An 18,809-nucleotide genomic window follows, 5' to 3' on the forward strand; every position below is an offset into this window, starting at 1 on the left:
AGAACCTGGAGCCTGACGTCAAACAGAGAGTAGTAGTCATCACAGCCAGGGTGCACCCTGGAGAAACACCTGCTTCTTATGTTTGTCAAGGTCAGAGGTCATTCTTCATTCAGATTCACCTCTAGTTACTGTAAAACCAGAAATTTTCATGAGTGTTTTACCTTTGCAAATTTCACAAGAGCCAAGATTTGCCAGATTGAAATGCATGCGAAATTTCTTCTCTACACTATATGCATTGAATGCCAGTGGCAATTTGCAGAAATAACATGGCGCGCAAAAAGGACATCGGCTCCATTTTGCAAAAATTAATGCCACATTAGTTTCTTCCTTTGCAGTACTGTAAAAACAGACACATATGCAGCATGAAGCTGCATTGTGTAGACAAAAACTTTTGCGTGTATTTTTCTGATGCAAATCGTGGTTCCTCACAAAATAAATGAAAGTATCATGCCCATGAAAATTTCTTGTTGTACAGTACTATACTGTATGATATGCTATTTATGCATTAGGCATTGTTTTTTTTTCTAAATTGGGACTTGTAAGACAAATTTTCATATGGTTGAATATCTGATTGCGAGCCTCTCTGAAAAGGTTTAAATAAATACTGGCATTGCTGACTACTAATCGTGCATTGCATAAGCCACACCTAGGTGTACATTCATTGTATTTGCATGGGTCTTGAGTTTTTGGGTTTTTTTTAACTCTCTCTTTCTCTCTCTCTTACTGTTACTATAAATGGTTAGTGAGGGAGATGAACTATTGGCGACAGTTTATTCATGGTAACAGTGATGCCTCAACTTTATTCAACTTGGCTGTCTTTGGATTACTGAAAGGTTTTTATAAACATTCGAAGACAATGTATGTAAAAGTTTGGGTAACACTTTCATTAATCTGACTGTCAAACCAGTTGGTAGTTTAATGTAAGATTGAATAGATAACAATTTGTGCTGATAACAAGCACTGACGTCACATGAGGTGTGGCAGAAAGAGATAGTTTGTGTAAGTTGAGCTACTTCTTTTGAAAGTGTGGGGGGGGGGGGGAGGGGGAGGGGTCGCGATGCAAAGCAAGTTAGGATGATATGACACGAGTTGGTGTGTGTGCCCATCAAAGTGCCCTTGGGCTGAATCTCATGCATTCCTCTGGAGGCGTGAGCGGAAGGTTTGTGGAAAAAAAAAAAATATTGAACCGCATCACACCATCCCCCTCATCCAATCTCAGGTGAAAAATTGTCCTTGATTAGCGAGCACATCGAGGGTCATTAAAAGCTCCCTGTCAAAGTCACCTCCATTTTCATCCTCACCAGGTGACTGGTATAATGGATTTGATTACACTCTGGTGTATAATTCAGTGATTTAGTGGAGAGGGGAATAGATTAGAAAGAGAAGAAGATAAAGGGAAGGGGTGGGGGAGAAAAGATAATGCTGGGATATTTGCACAGCCTTGATTAGAACATCTGTGTGTACATTCATTCCATCTTCTAATACAATGGAGTTTGATTAATGTTACTGCTATTAGTTTTATTATACCACATTAAACCACAGGGGAAAACACATCCAAATACACAAACCAATCACTGATTGTTTTTATGAACTTGATGTGATTATCTATCTTGCTAAATGCAGCCTTGCCATGGAAAGGAATATGATTCAGATTATAATATGATGACTTGCTCTTCATCACCTAAGTTTATGTCCCTGATATCAATCAAAGGATGGACAAAAATATGAAATGAATTAGTCATTATAATTTGTATCTTGTCACCAAGCGAGCATCAAAATGATTCACAGCGTCTTTGCTGAGGACAAGGACAGTTTGTGCAGCAGGTGTACTTTTGCTGTTTAAAAAGAAAAGATCAAAATTGCACATAGCAACTTTTTAAATAAAGCTATGATTTCTGCAGTTTATCGTGGCTGGGTATCAGAAAAAATGGTAGGCTGTTACAAAGTAAATGAATAATAGAAGGACTACGTCATGGGCATCTTGCCTAAATTCATAATGAAAATATTGTGCTTTTTTTGTGACAATCTCAGGCCGAGTACAGTAGCTCTTCAAAATTCAATTATGAAGTAATCTAGTAATCAGAAATTAAGAAAAATTACTTAAATTTCTACCTCATTATTGTGTTCACTAATTTTGTCTCATGAAAGGTACAGTGTAAATCATAATGTGTGTAACTTCTGTTTTGTGGTAAGAATTCAGACAGTTTCTGGAGCACCTTGAATTATTATGTCACTAATGACTTTGTATCAGTATCAGACAGTGCACAATTTTGTACCTATACTACAGTCTTACCCATAGCCATGTAGCATTCTTATCTACCAATCTGTTTGTAAAGAGCACCAAAGTGATAAGTTTTGTGTTGTGTATGTGTCTGCTTTTCCAGGTTTGCTGGATTTCTTGCTCAGTCAGCATCCAGTAGCCAAGGTTCTGCGGGAGCACGTCGTCTTTAAAGTAGTACCCATGCTGAACCCAGACGGTGTCTACCTTGGCAACTACAGGTGAGTTCCGAGTGCCACCACGTCGAGCCACCGTCGGGAGAGAGAGAGAGGGAGAGCTTTGCTAATGACAATCCCATTCCTTCTGCCTTCACCTGTGTCCTAGATCACCTGAAAATTAAACTTTCTGATTATTTTCCTTTTAATATTTGTTTTGTGTGTATGTGTTGGTGTTCTTAGGAGTGCATGATATTGAGTGTGTGATGGCAAAGTTTGTTAATTCTGAAGAAAGATGTTACAGTAGTGCCAGAAGAATGCTAATAAATTCTTAACTTTTTCTGTGGAGTTACACCCTTCTGGTTGTCAGGTACCTTAAAATGCATGTTCTTGGGTTATATATTCATATGTAGGTGCCGCAGCTCAAAGGAAACTTTACACAGTCGAATATGATTATAATTTGAGAGTTAAATTACCAATATTTGTAAGCATTTATATTTGAACATGTCTTCCACTTTTATCACATATTTCCTGTGATACCTATGACCTGTAATACTGGCTCCAGGACATGACACCTTTATAGCAGTTTCTTCTCTCTCTTTCTCTCTCTCCCTCTCTCTCTATCTATTTCTCTCTCTGCATATGAATAAATATAAACATATTATGTAGACACACACACACACATATATGTAATATAAACACACTTATACATATTGTTGTAAGATTTTATTTCAAGGTGTTGCCTCAAACCTAAAGGTCAAAGCACAATATTCATGAAAATTCTACCTGACAGATAATGTTACTGTTTGTTGAGTGGCGAGCAATAAACCAGAGTTTCTCTGAATCCTGTGAAATGAAGAAGTGAGCTGTCGGTCCCACGTCTTCATGAAAATGGCCAGTTGATGACTTGAGAAGGGTTTTGTAATGATGAGGGTGTTTTGTGTACCGGGCTGTAAAGTCTCTGATCATACCTGCTGATCCCTAAAGGCGTATATAGTGTTGTCAGTGCGGGTCTTTGGCTGCCTCTCTCTCCTCAGGTGCTCCCTCATGGGGTTTGATCTCAACAGACATTGGCACGAGCCGTCGCCCTGGGCTCACCCCACGCTGCACGCCACCAAGCAGCTCCTAATGGACATGAATGCAAACCCAGTAAAGAGTTCCACTATATCAATTGCAAATGTGTTTATTGCAGTATTCCTTTTCATTCTTACTTCAGCTAGTCATGAGCCTCGCTTCCTTTTGCAATTTGTGACAGGAAAAAAGAAAAAGGTCAAATCATTTGCATTTTCCGGTCTTTTCTCGGCTTTCATTACCATATTTCATTGTTAGTTTTCTTCAAATGAAATTGCTTACTGTGATGAATAAAAGTTGTTTTTGAATTTTGTGTGTTCTCTACCCTTTCAAGTGAGAGTTTGGTTTTAGGTGTTTGACTAATGGCATGTTGATTTAAAAAAGGGGAAAAAATACAAGAAGACCGAGAAGCGCAGTCATATGATCTTTAAGAATATTTCAGCCTTCAACTCTTTCTTCAGTTTTCATCTACCAATTCCTACCACAAGAGACCTGTAAAATAGTATTTGAATAATATTTATATGAGGCTATGTGTTCAAAGTACAAGGTTTTTATGTAGTTCTATCACATTTTAATTGTCCATCCTGGAACTCATTCCATTATCCATTTTGATGGGTAGCTGATGTATACTAAATGTGACCTGCATCACAAAACCAACAAAAAAGACTGATTTCGTGTGAGGACTCAAAATAGGTGAAACAGGTCAGCCTAGTCAGTATTTTGTTTTTCATATTTTCTGAAAGAGCAATTCTTCTGCTACATTATCCTAAAGTTTGGAATCATAAAATGAATGGGAAATGTGTTTTTGGCAGTTTTTCTAGAGGAACACTTTTTTTTTTTTTTTGTAGAATAGTGTCATTAGATGGGTCTTAGAGTCCCTTTTCATTTCTTAAAATGCCCTTTACACACTATTCACTTTCAACTTCAATAACTTTTGAAAAGGTGATGCTACTGCTTTGAAAGTTAGCATTAGTCATGAATATGATGTGTTAACATGCTCAATTTCAGCATAACCTGATAATCCCTTTATTGTCATTGTTAAGGAGTTATATATCCTGTCTTTTTGTCCCATTCATTGCCTAGAGCTCGGCTGGGTAAAATTAAGTGCTTTAGAATAGACCCTAAACTTCAAAGCCTCTTTCCTCAGTACACATTTTTCCAGAGTGTGCTTTCTGTCTATATTGAGATAGGTTAAGAGAGTCCATTTGAATTGATTTATACATAATTTTGAAGCTGAAAGTCTGCTCTTTCAGAATCTGCCCTTAACAAAAATCCATGTCTGGCAATTTTTTGTTGGTTTTGTGATGAAGTGTCGCAAATATTTGTCATAAAGATAACAGTCTTCTTAATATTGTTTTGAACTAGCTGTGACAAACACATGTATGTCAAATTTTTAATGTGTGGAAATGATGTCAAATATCATTGAGTCCAATGTGAGTTGAGAGTCTCTTGATCATGTCACAGAACATTGAGGTCGATTTCTACATCGACATCCATGCCCACTCCACGCTGATGAACGGATTCATGTACGGCAACGTGTATGACGACCCGGTGCGTTACGAGAAACAAGCTGTCTTTCCCAAACTCATGTTAGCCAATGCAGATGACTTCTCAATGGTAAGTCAAACTTGCCCTGGTATTACACCTGGACCACAACCTTTCCTGTGGCATTTTGATTTTGTTTAAAATACTCTTTATTTTTTTACATATTGTGCTTTCTCTCTTTAATACTTCCATCATCTATCACCTGTTTGTGTCAGTTAATTTTCTTCTCTCATGGATTATCACCTTAAACGTATCTTACATTCTCCTTTGATCTTCTCTACAACTTGCTGTTTTCTGCATCTTCATGTTTGTTTGTTTTTGTTTTTTGTTTTTTCTGGGGGGGGGGTTCAAATATCATACTTCAAATTTTCATATTTCTGTGTGTATGTGGTTAACTATTGCGTAAAAAGAGAAAATGTTTATCTCTTGCTCTAGATAACTGTTTCATTGTTTATCTTTTATGAATATGCATGTTAATATTGTTACCGAAAGTTAGCCCTCCTTTCCTTTATACCCGCTCTTTCCTTTTGACAAATAGCTTTTATTTTTTTACATTTGCTCTGCAGGCAAAGCTCAGAATCTGCTTTGATGATTGAGCAGGCATTTCCATTAAGTTCTGCCTCCTTTCTTTTGTCTTCATTACTTTTATAGCCAGTATCTTTTTTTATATCTCTTTATCCAAAAAAAAAAAACCAACCAAACAAAGCAAAAAGAAATGGATGGGATTTTGTTATATGTTTGTGAAAAATTTACTGTGAATAAAATTATTATGCACCTTCAAACTTTTTGCTAAGAGTACAAACCTGCAGGCCAGGAATTATGCCCCAGTTCAAGCCAACACTTTGAGGTACAATGATCATGAAAGATCTAATTTGGTTTGAACACATGTGTTGTCCATGCTTATAGTCTCTTGATAGTGAGTCATTAATGACATTAACTGACTGAAGGCTTAAGCGATAATAAGGATTATCCTAAGATTATCTGATGTGAGAATGAAGTACAATAGATTTTCTTTACCACCTTTTAATTACATTGAATGGAATAGACATGCGCTAAATTATCTTATTAGTATTTAATTCCCAGAAACAAAAGTGAGAAAGAGGCATATTTTTTTCATTTGCATTTCATTCCTGCTGCACATAAAATTTATATAACACCAACTTTCAGAAAGGGCAATATGCAAAAAATAAAAAGAGCAAAAAACAAAAAAGACAAAAAAAAATCACCTGTAGCTGGCAACTCTGACCTTGACTTATTCTCTTGAGCTTTGGAGCACAAGTTGATTAAGAGAAACAAATCTGATTAGATGAATAGAAAATGCTCAGCCAAGTGGTAAGAACGAGGAAAGTTGAAGGGGAAAAAAGAGATGAGTATTTTTTTTTTCTTTTTTTAGTAGTTGGGGAGGGGGAGAGATGAAGGGAGGGGATAGAAGTAGGTAGAGGATGGAAAAAAAAGAAGAGGAAGGAAGCTTAAAGATTGCTTGTTTGGAAAGACGTCCAAATCACATCAGTTTGCAGTACAGAAGACAAGTCCAAGGTTAGGCAGGGCCTGGCATGGGATGCATTTAGCAACGGCTTATTACCATTCGCTGCTCGCTCAAGTACGCATCCCCCCCTGGAGGCACATCTCCACGCCGCATGTCCCTGGCCGGGCTCTCCCGCACACCCACGGTCGATGGCTCGTGCATATGCATGAGCCGTGTGCTGATGTCATGGCTGACATCACTTTGAGTCATTGGATGCGATCTGTATGTCTGGTTCCATTATGACTGCAGCGAGGATTTCTCTTCCCCCCACAACCAGGAGCAATGATTCCCCCTCTCCTTACTTGTGAATTGTAGGGAAAAGTTTAAGGTCATGTGAAGTCAGGCATGTGTCAAATACCTAATGCACATCTCTCTTACCCACCATTCCACTGCAGGAAAACACAAGACAGGCGAAAGCTTTAATGAAAGCATTACATCATTATCTTAAATCACAGAAATAGAGAAAGAGAGAAACACAGAGAAGTGAGAAAGAGTGAGAGAGAGAGAGAGAGAGAGAGGGAGAGGTGGAGAACTTGTTCCTTCGCTCTGAAGATTTTTTCCAATCTGTTGAATAATTCATGAAAAGTTTAACTTTCAGTGCGGCGATGACTCATACGAAGAGATAAGAGAGAGTTTGTTCAGAGAGGTGTAAATTTCGCAAAGTGAGCACTGATGTAAGCTGGACTCTAGCTCCCTTTGCCTGCCATCAAAGTTCAAGTAAGTGCCCCCCGTGATACGATGGAGTCAGATGTATGAAGGGTAGAGCTCCTTGTGGTGGCATATGGATTAATCATGAGGCTCAGGTGGGGAGCAAGGTGTTCAACTTGGCTTGTCAAATTTCATGTGCTCCTTCTTGGTGATTCACTCTTTCCAGAACAAAGTTTTTGCCCAGCTCCCGTTGATGATGCTGTTGTTTTTTCTCTGCATTTTCCCCCTTTTCACTGTGTTTGCGTGTTTTTCCTTCTGCTCCGTACTTCTTGTACTTGTACTTGTACAGGTACGCGAGGATGTTGTTCAACTCACCGTGTGAAAATTGCTGCGTTCTGAGAAATCAGTGACTCATACTTCTTCAACCAAGTTGTGTATTTTTGGTTGAGTTTGAGATGTTGTTGATATGCTTGGCTGAGGCAGTCAACTGTCACCTCAAGCAGTGAATCATCCATTCCAAACAAAGTTCGCCTGTTGATTCAAAAACCCTTTCTCTTCAACTTGCACTCAAAGTGTATCTACATGTAGTTGAACTTCCAGTTGGCTACATTAAAGAATTGAAGTGCATTAGTTGTCTTGCTGATGTTAAGATAGTGATACTGATGATGATTGTAAAGATGATGATGATTAAAACAATAAAGATAATTGTAATGAAGTAATAGTCATTATTTTCAGTTTTGTTCCTTCTCATTAGATTGCTTCTTCAATCAATATCATTATTTGAAGTAAAGTTACTAATTACTGTCATTGGATATTCATCACATACACGGTGAAATTGACTATGATAGAATTCTCTTCTTGTGTTTTTGCCATTCTGTAATTCTTTCATTTTAAACTTTAACCACCATTAAATGATACTGATGATCAAGTATAGCTGTTGCATTGTCATAGTTTGTAAATGTCTCCTGTCATTCACCATTCAAAGCCAGAAAGCAGATTGGTTGAAGACTAAAGCAAAAAAAAAAAAAAAAAAAAAAAAAAAAAAATCTTTCCATTAATTTATGAGCATTGGTGTGTTGGAATGATTTTTATTTGCTCAGTTTCTGGTATGTCATATATGGGAGAGAGATGGTTCTACCTTTTCCCCTTTTCCCCTCTGTCCAACCCCCTACCATTTGCCCTCCATCCCCATCCCCACCAGTGCCCCCATCCCACCCCAACTGCTACTAAGCAGTAAGCACCACCAACCTGGCACTGGACTGGTCATTGATCTCAGCCATCACCCAGCCAATGTACTCTCTAACCTTTCCGTCCCTGTCTCGAGACATGAGGTGTATGTATCCCCCTCCACCCCTACTGTCCATTTCTGCCCGGGGAGAGAAACCCCACACCCTCGGATATTTTGCTAACTTTCTCCCAGCTCCTGCACTTCCCCCCTTCAGGTTAACAGGGTTAAAAGCCCAAAATGAGATCAGACTCGCCCGCATCCCTGATTTCATCCTAGGTCGGGATGATACCTAGTTTGGTAGCGATACACTCCCATCAATTCTGCCTGCCCCTTGAACCTCAGCCCGGCAACCCAGCCCTACCGGGCAGGATATCACCCATGGTGATATTTAGGGAGGCGGAGCTGGCTAATTGGTGGTAAGGTGACACCAATTTGAAGATGCCTTTGGGCCCCCATCGCCCCAATTTTTTTGTCAGCCCTGGTGTCAGATTGCTGGCAAACATTGATTTTGTGTGTGTCGGAACTGCTGATGTTTTGTCTCTCCTGGAATATCTGTCGCTTTTTTCCACTCCGTGATGATACTTCTATGTGCCCTCCATGCCCCACCCCATCCTTTATTTGGTGGAAGGAGGTAGGGTGCAAAATGTCTTTAGTGTCCACTTCTGATTTTTTTTTCCAAGTCTTTCTCTATGTCTCTGCCTCTTTGTTCATCTGGCTCACTCGCTCTTTCTTTCTCACTGTCATATTAAAAGCACAGTGCCTTCATCTTCATATGTCTCTCACCATAGTGTTCTAGCTTTCTGTGTTGTAAGTGCGTGGCTTGCTTTCTCTTCTGCTTCACTGTTATTCAACCCCCTTTTGGTTCATCTTCAGCCATGTGTCTAAAGTTAGCTTATATGCCAGCAATCACTCACAGTTTTCTGTGTATCTATAGTGCACACTTGGTTTCCTCTGAAATGCCAGGTAATGTCTACCTCCTACTTTCCATGTTTTTTTTTTATGGATTTCAACAGTTCTTCCTTTCTGTCTGTCTGTCCGTAGTCATGTAGATGACAAATGCTACACTGAAGATGTCATGTTTATGACTGTATCTCCATTGACCCAAGAAGGACTTTGTTCACTTGTCTTCTTATTATCTATTTATATATCCCTTAAAATGTTGATTTACTTCTTTAAATTTTTATACTTGTGTCATATCGGTAGATTCATATCCTGCTATCGATTTGAAAGCCTGCAAAGCTGTTTTCCATTTTCTTTTTTTAGGAGATCCACACAGTAAAAAAGAGAAGGTATACAGTATATTAACATCAAACAGAATGCTGAAACAAATGTAGTTTGGACTTGTGTAAAGTGATGCATATAATTAACAACTTTCATCATCTAGTGAGCGCTCCTCTTAGCATGTATTAGCAGAAGTAATTTTTAGTATCCCTTGACTGTCCTTCTGTGCAGATGAACACATCTTTCAACCGAGATGCCGTCAAAGCTGGTACGGGGCGGCGCTTTCTTGGAGGCATCCTGGATGAGAACTCTCTCTGCTACACGCTGGAGGTCTCCTTCTTCTGTTACACCCCCACCTCATCCTCCACTGTGGTGCCCTATGATGAGGACAGCTGTATCCTTTGCCATGGCAACTGGGACGGTGGTGGTGACTGGTGATTTGGATGATGCTTGTTGTCATAACAATTGGAATAATGAATGTGATGGCAGGCCACTCTGAGTGTGTATGCATGTGTGTGTGTGTGGGGGGGGTATGTGTGTGTTTGTTTGTGCTTGTGTGTATATGTGGAAGGTGAGTTGATTCTATATTGATATCCCTATAATCCCTATGTATGCACTGGACTTTTACAGTCACTGCCGCGTAATTTTTGTTTATAATTCTTTTTCCTATGCTGACCAGGGATGGCATTTTAAAGTGCTTTGTATTCAGTGGCAAAGATGCTATAAAGATATGAACTATTATTGTTGTTAAAACTGTTATTATTGTCATGTTTTGTTTTGTTTTTTGTTTTTTGTTTTTGGTTGTTTTTTCTTTTCTTTTCAATTGATAAGGCCAGAAACCACTTTGCCAGAGGTAGTTGTGTCTATCAGCTAGTGTCCAGACACACTTTAAAAACCCTGTACAAAGTATCTTCTCCTTTGCCAATCTAATGTTTGTTTTACCTGAATGGGTAACATGGGGAAAGTCAAGTAGACTTTATGGTACATGAAACTCATAAATCACAATAATTTGGACAGGCTACTTTACATGCATATTTTTTGCTGCATTTCCTTTTCACAAAACCTTTCAATCTTGATAGTTGAGCAGGCACGCCTCCACCCAAATTACCTCCCCCCCCCCCCCCCCCCCAAGCATTTAATAAAAAATAAAGAGAGTCAAAGAAGACAGGGGAAAAAATAGCTTTTTAATGTGTTTTTTTCCTCCCATTTGTTGGAGGAAAAGCAATATGGTACCTCAGTGAATGAATTGTAAACTTACAAGGCAACAAAACATCAAATATCTTACCTGTCACTTGATGCTTGTGTGATGAGGTTTTACGTTCACACTTTATTGAAATGATGTTGGTTATCACTTCTTATGACATTTAGATACATGCAGACATCATACTAGGATATTACAGAAAAAGCGACAGGAAACGCCATATTACATTAGCATTGTCTAACAATGACTGTGGAACAATAGCTTAATAATATAATTGTTTTTTCCCATAATGCTACTTCTTTCACGGAAGAAAATAAAACAAATGCTGGGGATGCAGAGGGTAAATTTCAATCGATGTACCTCCCCCCACCCCTCTTCGGCTTCACATAGTTCGCCTTCTTATGCAATTTGTCTGTCATTTTTTTTCTATCTAGATTAATGGATACTACAGTTTTGATTATTTCAGTATATACCATTAACACCATTGCAACACGCTGCTTACCAGGATGAGAATGTAGTTTAATGATTCCCACAAGACACTGAATGCAGGATGTTAAAAACCATTAAAAACCAGCAGCATCTTGAAAAAAAAAAAAAAAATAAACCAGATCATCCCATTGTCTTCCAGAGTAACTTTTGACACTTGTAGAGTCCTAGTTATCTGTGAATGTGAGAAATATTGGCACTTTTATTGATGGCCAATTTCCCTCACTTACAATGATTGTTGCAGAGACTTTTATGTCTCCAGACATGAGTGTTAATGTCCTTCTTGCGAATGCCAGTGAGACTCTTTTAATGGCCTTAATTCATCACATAGCAATTTATCATGCAAAGTGCCTTTTAAAATAGTGCAATGTCCACTTAAAACATGCCTAAACAGGCATTTACTGGACAAATGCAACACTTCTCTTTTTACATGTAAGAGTTTGCTTTAAAAAAAAGTGTTATGTGTTTCTAAGGTTCCCCCTTTTGTTTTATTAGAAGTGCTGTTGGGGATTTATCTTTTATTTTTGACATTGTCGTAAGGACAGAAATGTTCAAAACACACATTCACACTGCTGCAAAGTGTACAGTATTTCTCTATATGGCAGAGTGTACACATCTTAGCTTTTTTTTTAGACTGTCAGAAATATATATTCATATTTTGATGGCCTCATGATCATGAAAACAGTTGAGTAGTTTTATCAACCTGATGATATTGGCTTGTTTTTGTACAACTCTTGGCATCAATGTTACTGAAGCTGAAATGTTAATAATGTTAACAATGTTAACAAGCTGAAAGTTATTACAGTTGACTGATTACTAACTTTTCGTTAATTTTTTTCTGGTCATAGATCTGTTGTAAATATTTTACCATATGATTGTCTTTGTCTACATATCTTGCTGATCTCCCCTCTGCCGTGGAAAGCTGATTACTGTAAAAGTGGTTTCTTTCACGGTGGTTTTATTTTCTCACTTTTCTCGCTTTGAGGCTAAACCGTGAATTTAACATCACGCGAAAATGTTTCGAAAAGTCGCGCGAAATTAACCACGTAAGGAAATGGTTTTAAACTCGCCGCTTGTTACAACGCTATTGTGCACATGCACACACAAAGAATTCGCGCAATTTAGGTCATCTAGGCAACAATAGTTTTATACAAGCATGTTATAAAGTACTCGAGGGACGGGATTTCAGGTAAGCCTGCATTTAATTTTAATTTCTATTTAATAAATTAAAAAAATAATAATTGGATTATAGTTTGGGTTTTCATGTGCAAAATGAAACAGTTTTTGCCGACTGTGAATTCACAGATTTTGCCGACTGCGAATTTAAACACACATGCGAAAAAGTCGGCACCGATGGAAACCGCGAAAGTATCTGTACACGAAAGAAACCACTTTTACAGTATCTAAATTTCTGAAATGCAGGGTTCATCTTTGGTCAAGTTATGGTAGATTGCAGATTGTTTTTCTAGATACTGTAGAATGAGGAATGTTCACATGCATTTGAATTTGGCGAATTTCGCGAGCTGCAACATTCGCAAAATTAAAATGCACTTGAAAGTTCTTGCCTGCACAATATGCATTGGATCCCAGTGTCAAGTCACAAAAATTTCATGCTGTGAGAAACGCATTCGGCTCCAATTTGCGAAATTTTCATGCCGCGAATATATCGTGTTTTATAGTATGTCTTGTGTAGCTCTGGACATGATGAATTATTAAAAGTGAAAACACTAAACTAAGGCTATCAGAGAACTCTTCATATGTACAACTATGCAGCTTTTTCTGCATAGTCAAAACAACCAAGGACAGTCTTAGAAAGAATGAGGAAAAGTGTTCAAATGTTCATTGAATTAGATTTCTCAATGCAAAGTTGCAAATGCAGATGACTGCCAGAACCAATCATCAGCAGAGACTTAGCAAATTTTGATTCTGACATGAACTTGTTGAACTCTGACAGTTAGCCATTCATGACAGGAACTTGTATGAGTTAGACATTACATGAAACCAGGAACTCACTTTGCTTTATGATGTTGTCATTAGAATGGTGGTTTGGTGTTCACACTGCATCTAGTTTCAATGAAAGATCATTTTAGATTACCTACGTATTCTTCCAAGTACACATTACTATATGGCTTAGAGTTGTGGTGCTGAGTGACATCCTCGCCTCACTGACTACACTACATCTAGTAGCTCTGTCAGGCCTTCAGTGAGGGCTACTGTAAAACTGTCGCAGGAGTGCGGAGGAACGGGCTGACCATTAGTCTTGTGTCAAGCTGCGAGAATCAATGAGAATGATTAACGTCTCCTTAAACATTGCGGCGCCAGCGAGGCAGAGCTAATGCTCTCCAGAGACAATTCAAGCCAGGATGGTGAGATAAGTGTGATGAACCCTAATTACTCCCCAGCTTCTGGGAGAATTCTGAAAAGTACATTGTCCATTTCATGAATAGTACATGACTGGACAGTGCAGGTAGATCTATTACACTGCTCAAGTAACCCTGTGACTGCAAAACACAAAATTGCCCCTTTTTGATGTGTTTTTCATGATCAAAGGTTAAAACATTTTTTTTTTTTTTTTAAGTTTAAGATTGTAGTCACTAGAATTCTGTTTATGTTGGTTATGAGAAAAGTTTCACCCAAGAGGACCTTTATTAAAATGAACATTTCTGGAATCCTCAATGTATAGGTGAAATTAGAATCCTCTGGGATCTCCCTTTTTTGCCCCATTTTTTAAACTTACACTTGTAAATACAGTGAAAATAGTACCTGATCATGCTTCTAAGCATTCTGCTCTGCGACAAAATACTACAGGTTTTTATATGAGATCTATTTTTACTTTGCTTTGAATAATTGCAGTTGCCCTAAACCATCAAAAACTCAAGTTTTCACAAATGCACGCATTCCTTCAAAGTAGCTGTTATGAAACTGTTGGAAAGATGGCTGTAGTCACAAATTTGGTGGATATCATATCTATCAAACGGCCATTCCAGGATTATGAGGCTATTTTTAGCTTAATTAAATCAGTCTGTTTTAAATAGTATGCGTACACAACAAATCTACACTGACTTTGCTTGCCTTTGTTCCAGATTTAGTCAGGAGATAGACCTACGTTATGTAGGCATGGGTGAGGATACCATGATGTAAAGGTGCAAAGTTTGAATTGATAGGCACCATTCAAGCAGACGTGTGCATTGAGGACATACTTGTTATAACATTAACACTCGTGCTGATATCCCTTATGATCAAATCATCTCCCTTCTCACATTACAAGAGGAAATGTTATTAATTACGGGAGCATTCACATTCACACAATATTGACACAATATGACTGAAGAAAAGACAGATGTCGCCTATAAAGTATATTTTCTTTGTATGAACACATTGCCTGTAGGAACCTATTGAGTCCTAAGTAAGGTCCAATGGAATGAAAGAATCTGGTAGTAAATGGGACAAATCAGCAAGTGATCATGGCTCATGGTAATAAAATGCTCAGAAAGAAGAAAATACGGCTACCTTATTTTCCACAAAACAACCCAATCAGTATAATATGCTTAGCGTATCACAGTAAGTTATTGTGTGGCTGTATGTAGCATGAGCATCAATGTGCACATTGCAATGCCAGACTCTGCTTAAAGCTTCTTGTTCCATGCTACTAGTACTTGAAGTTATCTCCTACCAAAACTGATTTTATTAACAATGTAAATCAATCTGAAGTCATTCCCTTGACTGTAATGTTCTCACAATTTAGTGTCTCTCTCTCTCTCATTTTTTTTATATGTTTTTCAAGGTAAAGGGAAAAAATACAACAGGGATTAATCAATTACAAATCATTCCAGTGTGTCAACCCATGTGCTGTATCCATAAAGCTGATCACCTAACATCCGGCATTTCTTTTGTCTCTGAAAATCAATTAAGTAGGGTGGTGACTGTCTGTGTGGAATCTCTACCGGGAGGCAGTCAGTCGCTTTTGATTAGCCTGAAATGGACACGCACTCAGATGAGCTATTCCATTAATCAACGCTCTCATTGTTTCTCTACCACAGCCTGCTAAATCTTTCATGAGCCTCTTGTTGTAGAGTGGTGATGAAATGGAGGAGGGTGGGGGATCTTTTTTTTTTATCTTTTCTTTTTTTGATCTGGAATTGAGATGGTGAGCCCAGGTAGGCAATAGGTGATTTCCACCTTGTTTGTTTGATCAAAGTACGACGAACTGTCGTGCTGCGCCAGGTAAAACAGGTACGGCAGTAAACAACATCGGGTGTTTGTTTCAGGGTTACGCATTTGGTATCCGGCGGATGACTGTGTCGTGATTAATGTGGACACAAGAGAGATGCCCGCGCTCGTGGAAGAAAATGAAAGAATTTTACAGAGAACACAGGGACGAGAATTTACAATCTGGCTTTTTGGGCTGGATGAGATGCCGTCTTGTTTGAATAGGCTTGGCTTTCTACTACTTGCACAGTAAATTAACTTCCACAGTGTTAAGCATAGACGTGCCGGTACAATGAATGGGGAGTGTTGTTACACAAAGGGCTATCCGCTGCTATTTGTTGAATTTCATGCATGTACCTGATATTATAGGTGGGCAGGAGATTCCTTTTCCTTTTTTTTTCTTTTTGAAGATTCATCTTTAGCATACCAAAGAAAAAAAGATAAGGAAATCCCAAATAATAATGATGAAAAACAGCATTGAATAGCACCAGGCAGCGCCCTTAACAGTTGACATTAAAGGTCCTGTTTACCTTTGGGAACAGTGATTTAAAACATTTTCAAGATATGACACTTAATGCATGTGTGTAAGTCTGTTGTACCACAAAACATCCTATCAAAAAATTTTTGCGATAAAGCCTGAAATACAAGGAAATATCTGTATTTTTCTCAATAAATCGTAACTGTAGACAGTTTAGTCTGGAAACATCTTTATCATAACTATTGTTCACATTTTGTATATTGAACAATACTTAACTTTGATTTTACTGATTCAAATTATTACAGTGGTTGTTTCTATCCCTAACTCACATTTTTGACCTATTTCAAAGCGCTAATGCTGGGTTTTTGTTTCATTTGCAAATGGTAAATTATGCCTTTAAGATGGCGCACTGAACAAATTGATCACTTATATAGGATTTTAGAGAAAATGCAAGATAATCCTATATTTATGTATAGCTAATGTACCTTGCGTTCTAAAATCAGTTGACTTGTGAAAGAAAAAAAAATGTTTAGTTTTGATATTAATCTTAGTTTTTACATTCCATACATCTGTCTACTATTCTGGTTTCATTCATTGGCTTATGTTACGTTGGGATGTATGAATTTTATTTATTTTACATCAAGAGTAATGTGCTGCATTGTGGGAATTCTCTCAGTTGAACAGCATAGTTTTGGGCGATGCTGATCGTTTGTATGTTTTTAGTCTTTAGCACTTTATTTGAAAAAGACAAATACTCAATACATAATGAATTATGAAATGAATATGATAAATGAAATATGATATAATGTAGTCTTCTTCTACAGGTATTATAGACCACATGCTGTCAGAAACTATCAGAAACTGAATAAGAATGAGTAAGGCCATCAATTCTGTGAGAGTACAAGTACACTACTTGTCACTGTCTTACTGAGAATAATTGAATGACAGTTTTATATGATGAGAATGATTGCTGACAAAATGCCTAATGTGAAAAAAAAAACCAACAGCAACAAATGTGTGTGCATGTGTGTCTGTGTGTTTATGTGCGTATTTGAATGGAGATAAAGAAAATAAAATAAATGTAAATGCTATTCCACTAACAAGATGAGCCTTGAATATATTAGAGTGTGCAAGGATAATGTGTTTTGGATGTGTGTCGAGAGCATTATGACCTTACCCTATAGAACAATGTGATAGAAACAGGCAGAGATTTATGCATTCTTAACCACTTGACCACAACCAGATATGAAACTGGGCAGGAACCTTGTGAAGACATTTCTAGACTACTACAAGCTCTCCTCACTCATCACTCCAAAGCCTGCTGCGAATGTCTCGGCTCTAAATCAGTTCAAGGTAGGCTTGTGCAAGCTCACCGTCAGCCAATTATTTCAGAGTCTGCTCAAAGCTGACAGTATTGTGTAATTGTGCAGCTTTGCCACAGAAATGGAAATATTCATAGCAGAAAAAAAAAATGAAAATTGCTATGACAACAGGAGTACCAGCTGAGCACCTGCTTTGGCTATGGGTTTTCTTATCATTTTGAAGTTACATTTGATATAGGTCTTCTATGAATTTACTCCCAGATTTCTGGGCTCACTGATGTGCATACACACACACACTTTATGCACTCAGGAAGAAAAGGAAATTTGCACTTTTAGAATCAGCTGACCAGGAGGGTGTTTCATAAAGCTGTTCGTAAAGTTACGAACAACTTACGAGCGACTGGTGATCAGTTCTTGTGCTGAATTATGGAAATTCTGATATGTATAGCACATCAGAACTGATCACCAGTCGCTCGTAAGTTGTTCGTAACTTTACGAACAGCTTTATGAAACAGGGCCCGGGTCCAATTTCATATAAAGAAGGTTCAACCATGCATATTCACAATGTGATATAAGATTGTCTTTCCTAGCAGACATATGATGTGGTATAGCTAGTTTTCTTGCAGAAAAGTGTACTTGAAAATAACCAATGTAACAAAACAAAAAAATAGAATGAAAGCATGTCTTTCTTGCCTTTATTCAGAGGAGAGAAAAGTCTGCAAAAGGTCAAAAGGGCGAAGGTCAAAAGACAGAGGGTCAGCGTCGAGCCTACTCTGAGATGAGCAAGTACATGAGGAACAATGGTGAGACTCACAGCCACAGTGCGCCATCGGTCAATGGGTCATCCGCTGTCCAGCTGCGCTTCCACCACCGAGAAGCAAAGAGATGATGACCGCCCTCACATTGACTGTTGATCGCTAGACCTCGTGCCTCTTGATACTAGCCTTTGGATTTCATTCTTAAAAAACTGTGTGGACAATGCTGTAGATGGGATGAGTTAACTCAAAAGAACAAGTGTTGAAAGAACCAGATTATGGTGTCCACTCACTGGCCAGGGTTTCCCATTATGGTCTGGTAGAGGAGAGGTACTTCAGAGTGTATCCAAAGTTAACCCCTTGACTGCTTGCAGCAGTGTTACAGCCATTAGAGATCATTCATGATGTGAGATTCAGTAGTTACTGTCTGAAGGTGTGAGTGAGTGCAGTGCTATGTGTAAAAGAAGTAGAGGGCAGCTCTGAAATCTGTCCCTAACTCTGATATAGGGCTGTTTTCTGTAGGAAGCCCTTATTCCTGAATCTCCTGAAAATATTCCTAACCACAGAGTTTACCCTCTGTGCAAATGTTCCTTCATATACAGAGGAAATGATAAGTCTTTGAGTGCCATATTGCCTGCTACATGAAGTTATCTTTGGTCCTAGCTGTAGCAACTGCAGTTGCACCTC

At 38.3% G+C, this 18,809-nt stretch overlaps 1 protein-coding gene across 1 annotated transcript in view; it reads left to right on the plus strand.

Moving 5' to 3' along the window:
- Window positions 1–18,256, plus strand: part of LOC139729807 (cytosolic carboxypeptidase 6-like) — a 100,864-nt gene extending 82,608 nt beyond the window's left edge. Inside the window, exons 7-13 of the mRNA XM_071640737.1 lie at window positions 1–90; window positions 2,385–2,499; window positions 3,471–3,582; window positions 4,969–5,121; window positions 9,903–10,065; window positions 17,289–17,398; window positions 18,071–18,256. Of these exons, the coding sequence (XP_071496838.1) occupies window positions 1–90; window positions 2,385–2,499; window positions 3,471–3,582; window positions 4,969–5,121; window positions 9,903–10,065; window positions 17,289–17,398; window positions 18,071–18,256 (929 nt within the window). The remainder of the gene's footprint in view (window positions 91–2,384; window positions 2,500–3,470; window positions 3,583–4,968; window positions 5,122–9,902; window positions 10,066–17,288; window positions 17,399–18,070) is intronic.
- Window positions 18,257–18,809: the final 553 nt, after the last annotated feature.

This window comes from Diadema antillarum, unplaced genomic scaffold, assembly GCF_040938485.1.
Source record: "Diadema antillarum isolate AM-2024a unplaced genomic scaffold, OU_Dant_1.0 seq00000264_RagTag, whole genome shotgun sequence".
Classification (NCBI taxonomy): domain Eukaryota; kingdom Metazoa; phylum Echinodermata; class Echinoidea; order Diadematoida; family Diadematidae; genus Diadema; species Diadema antillarum.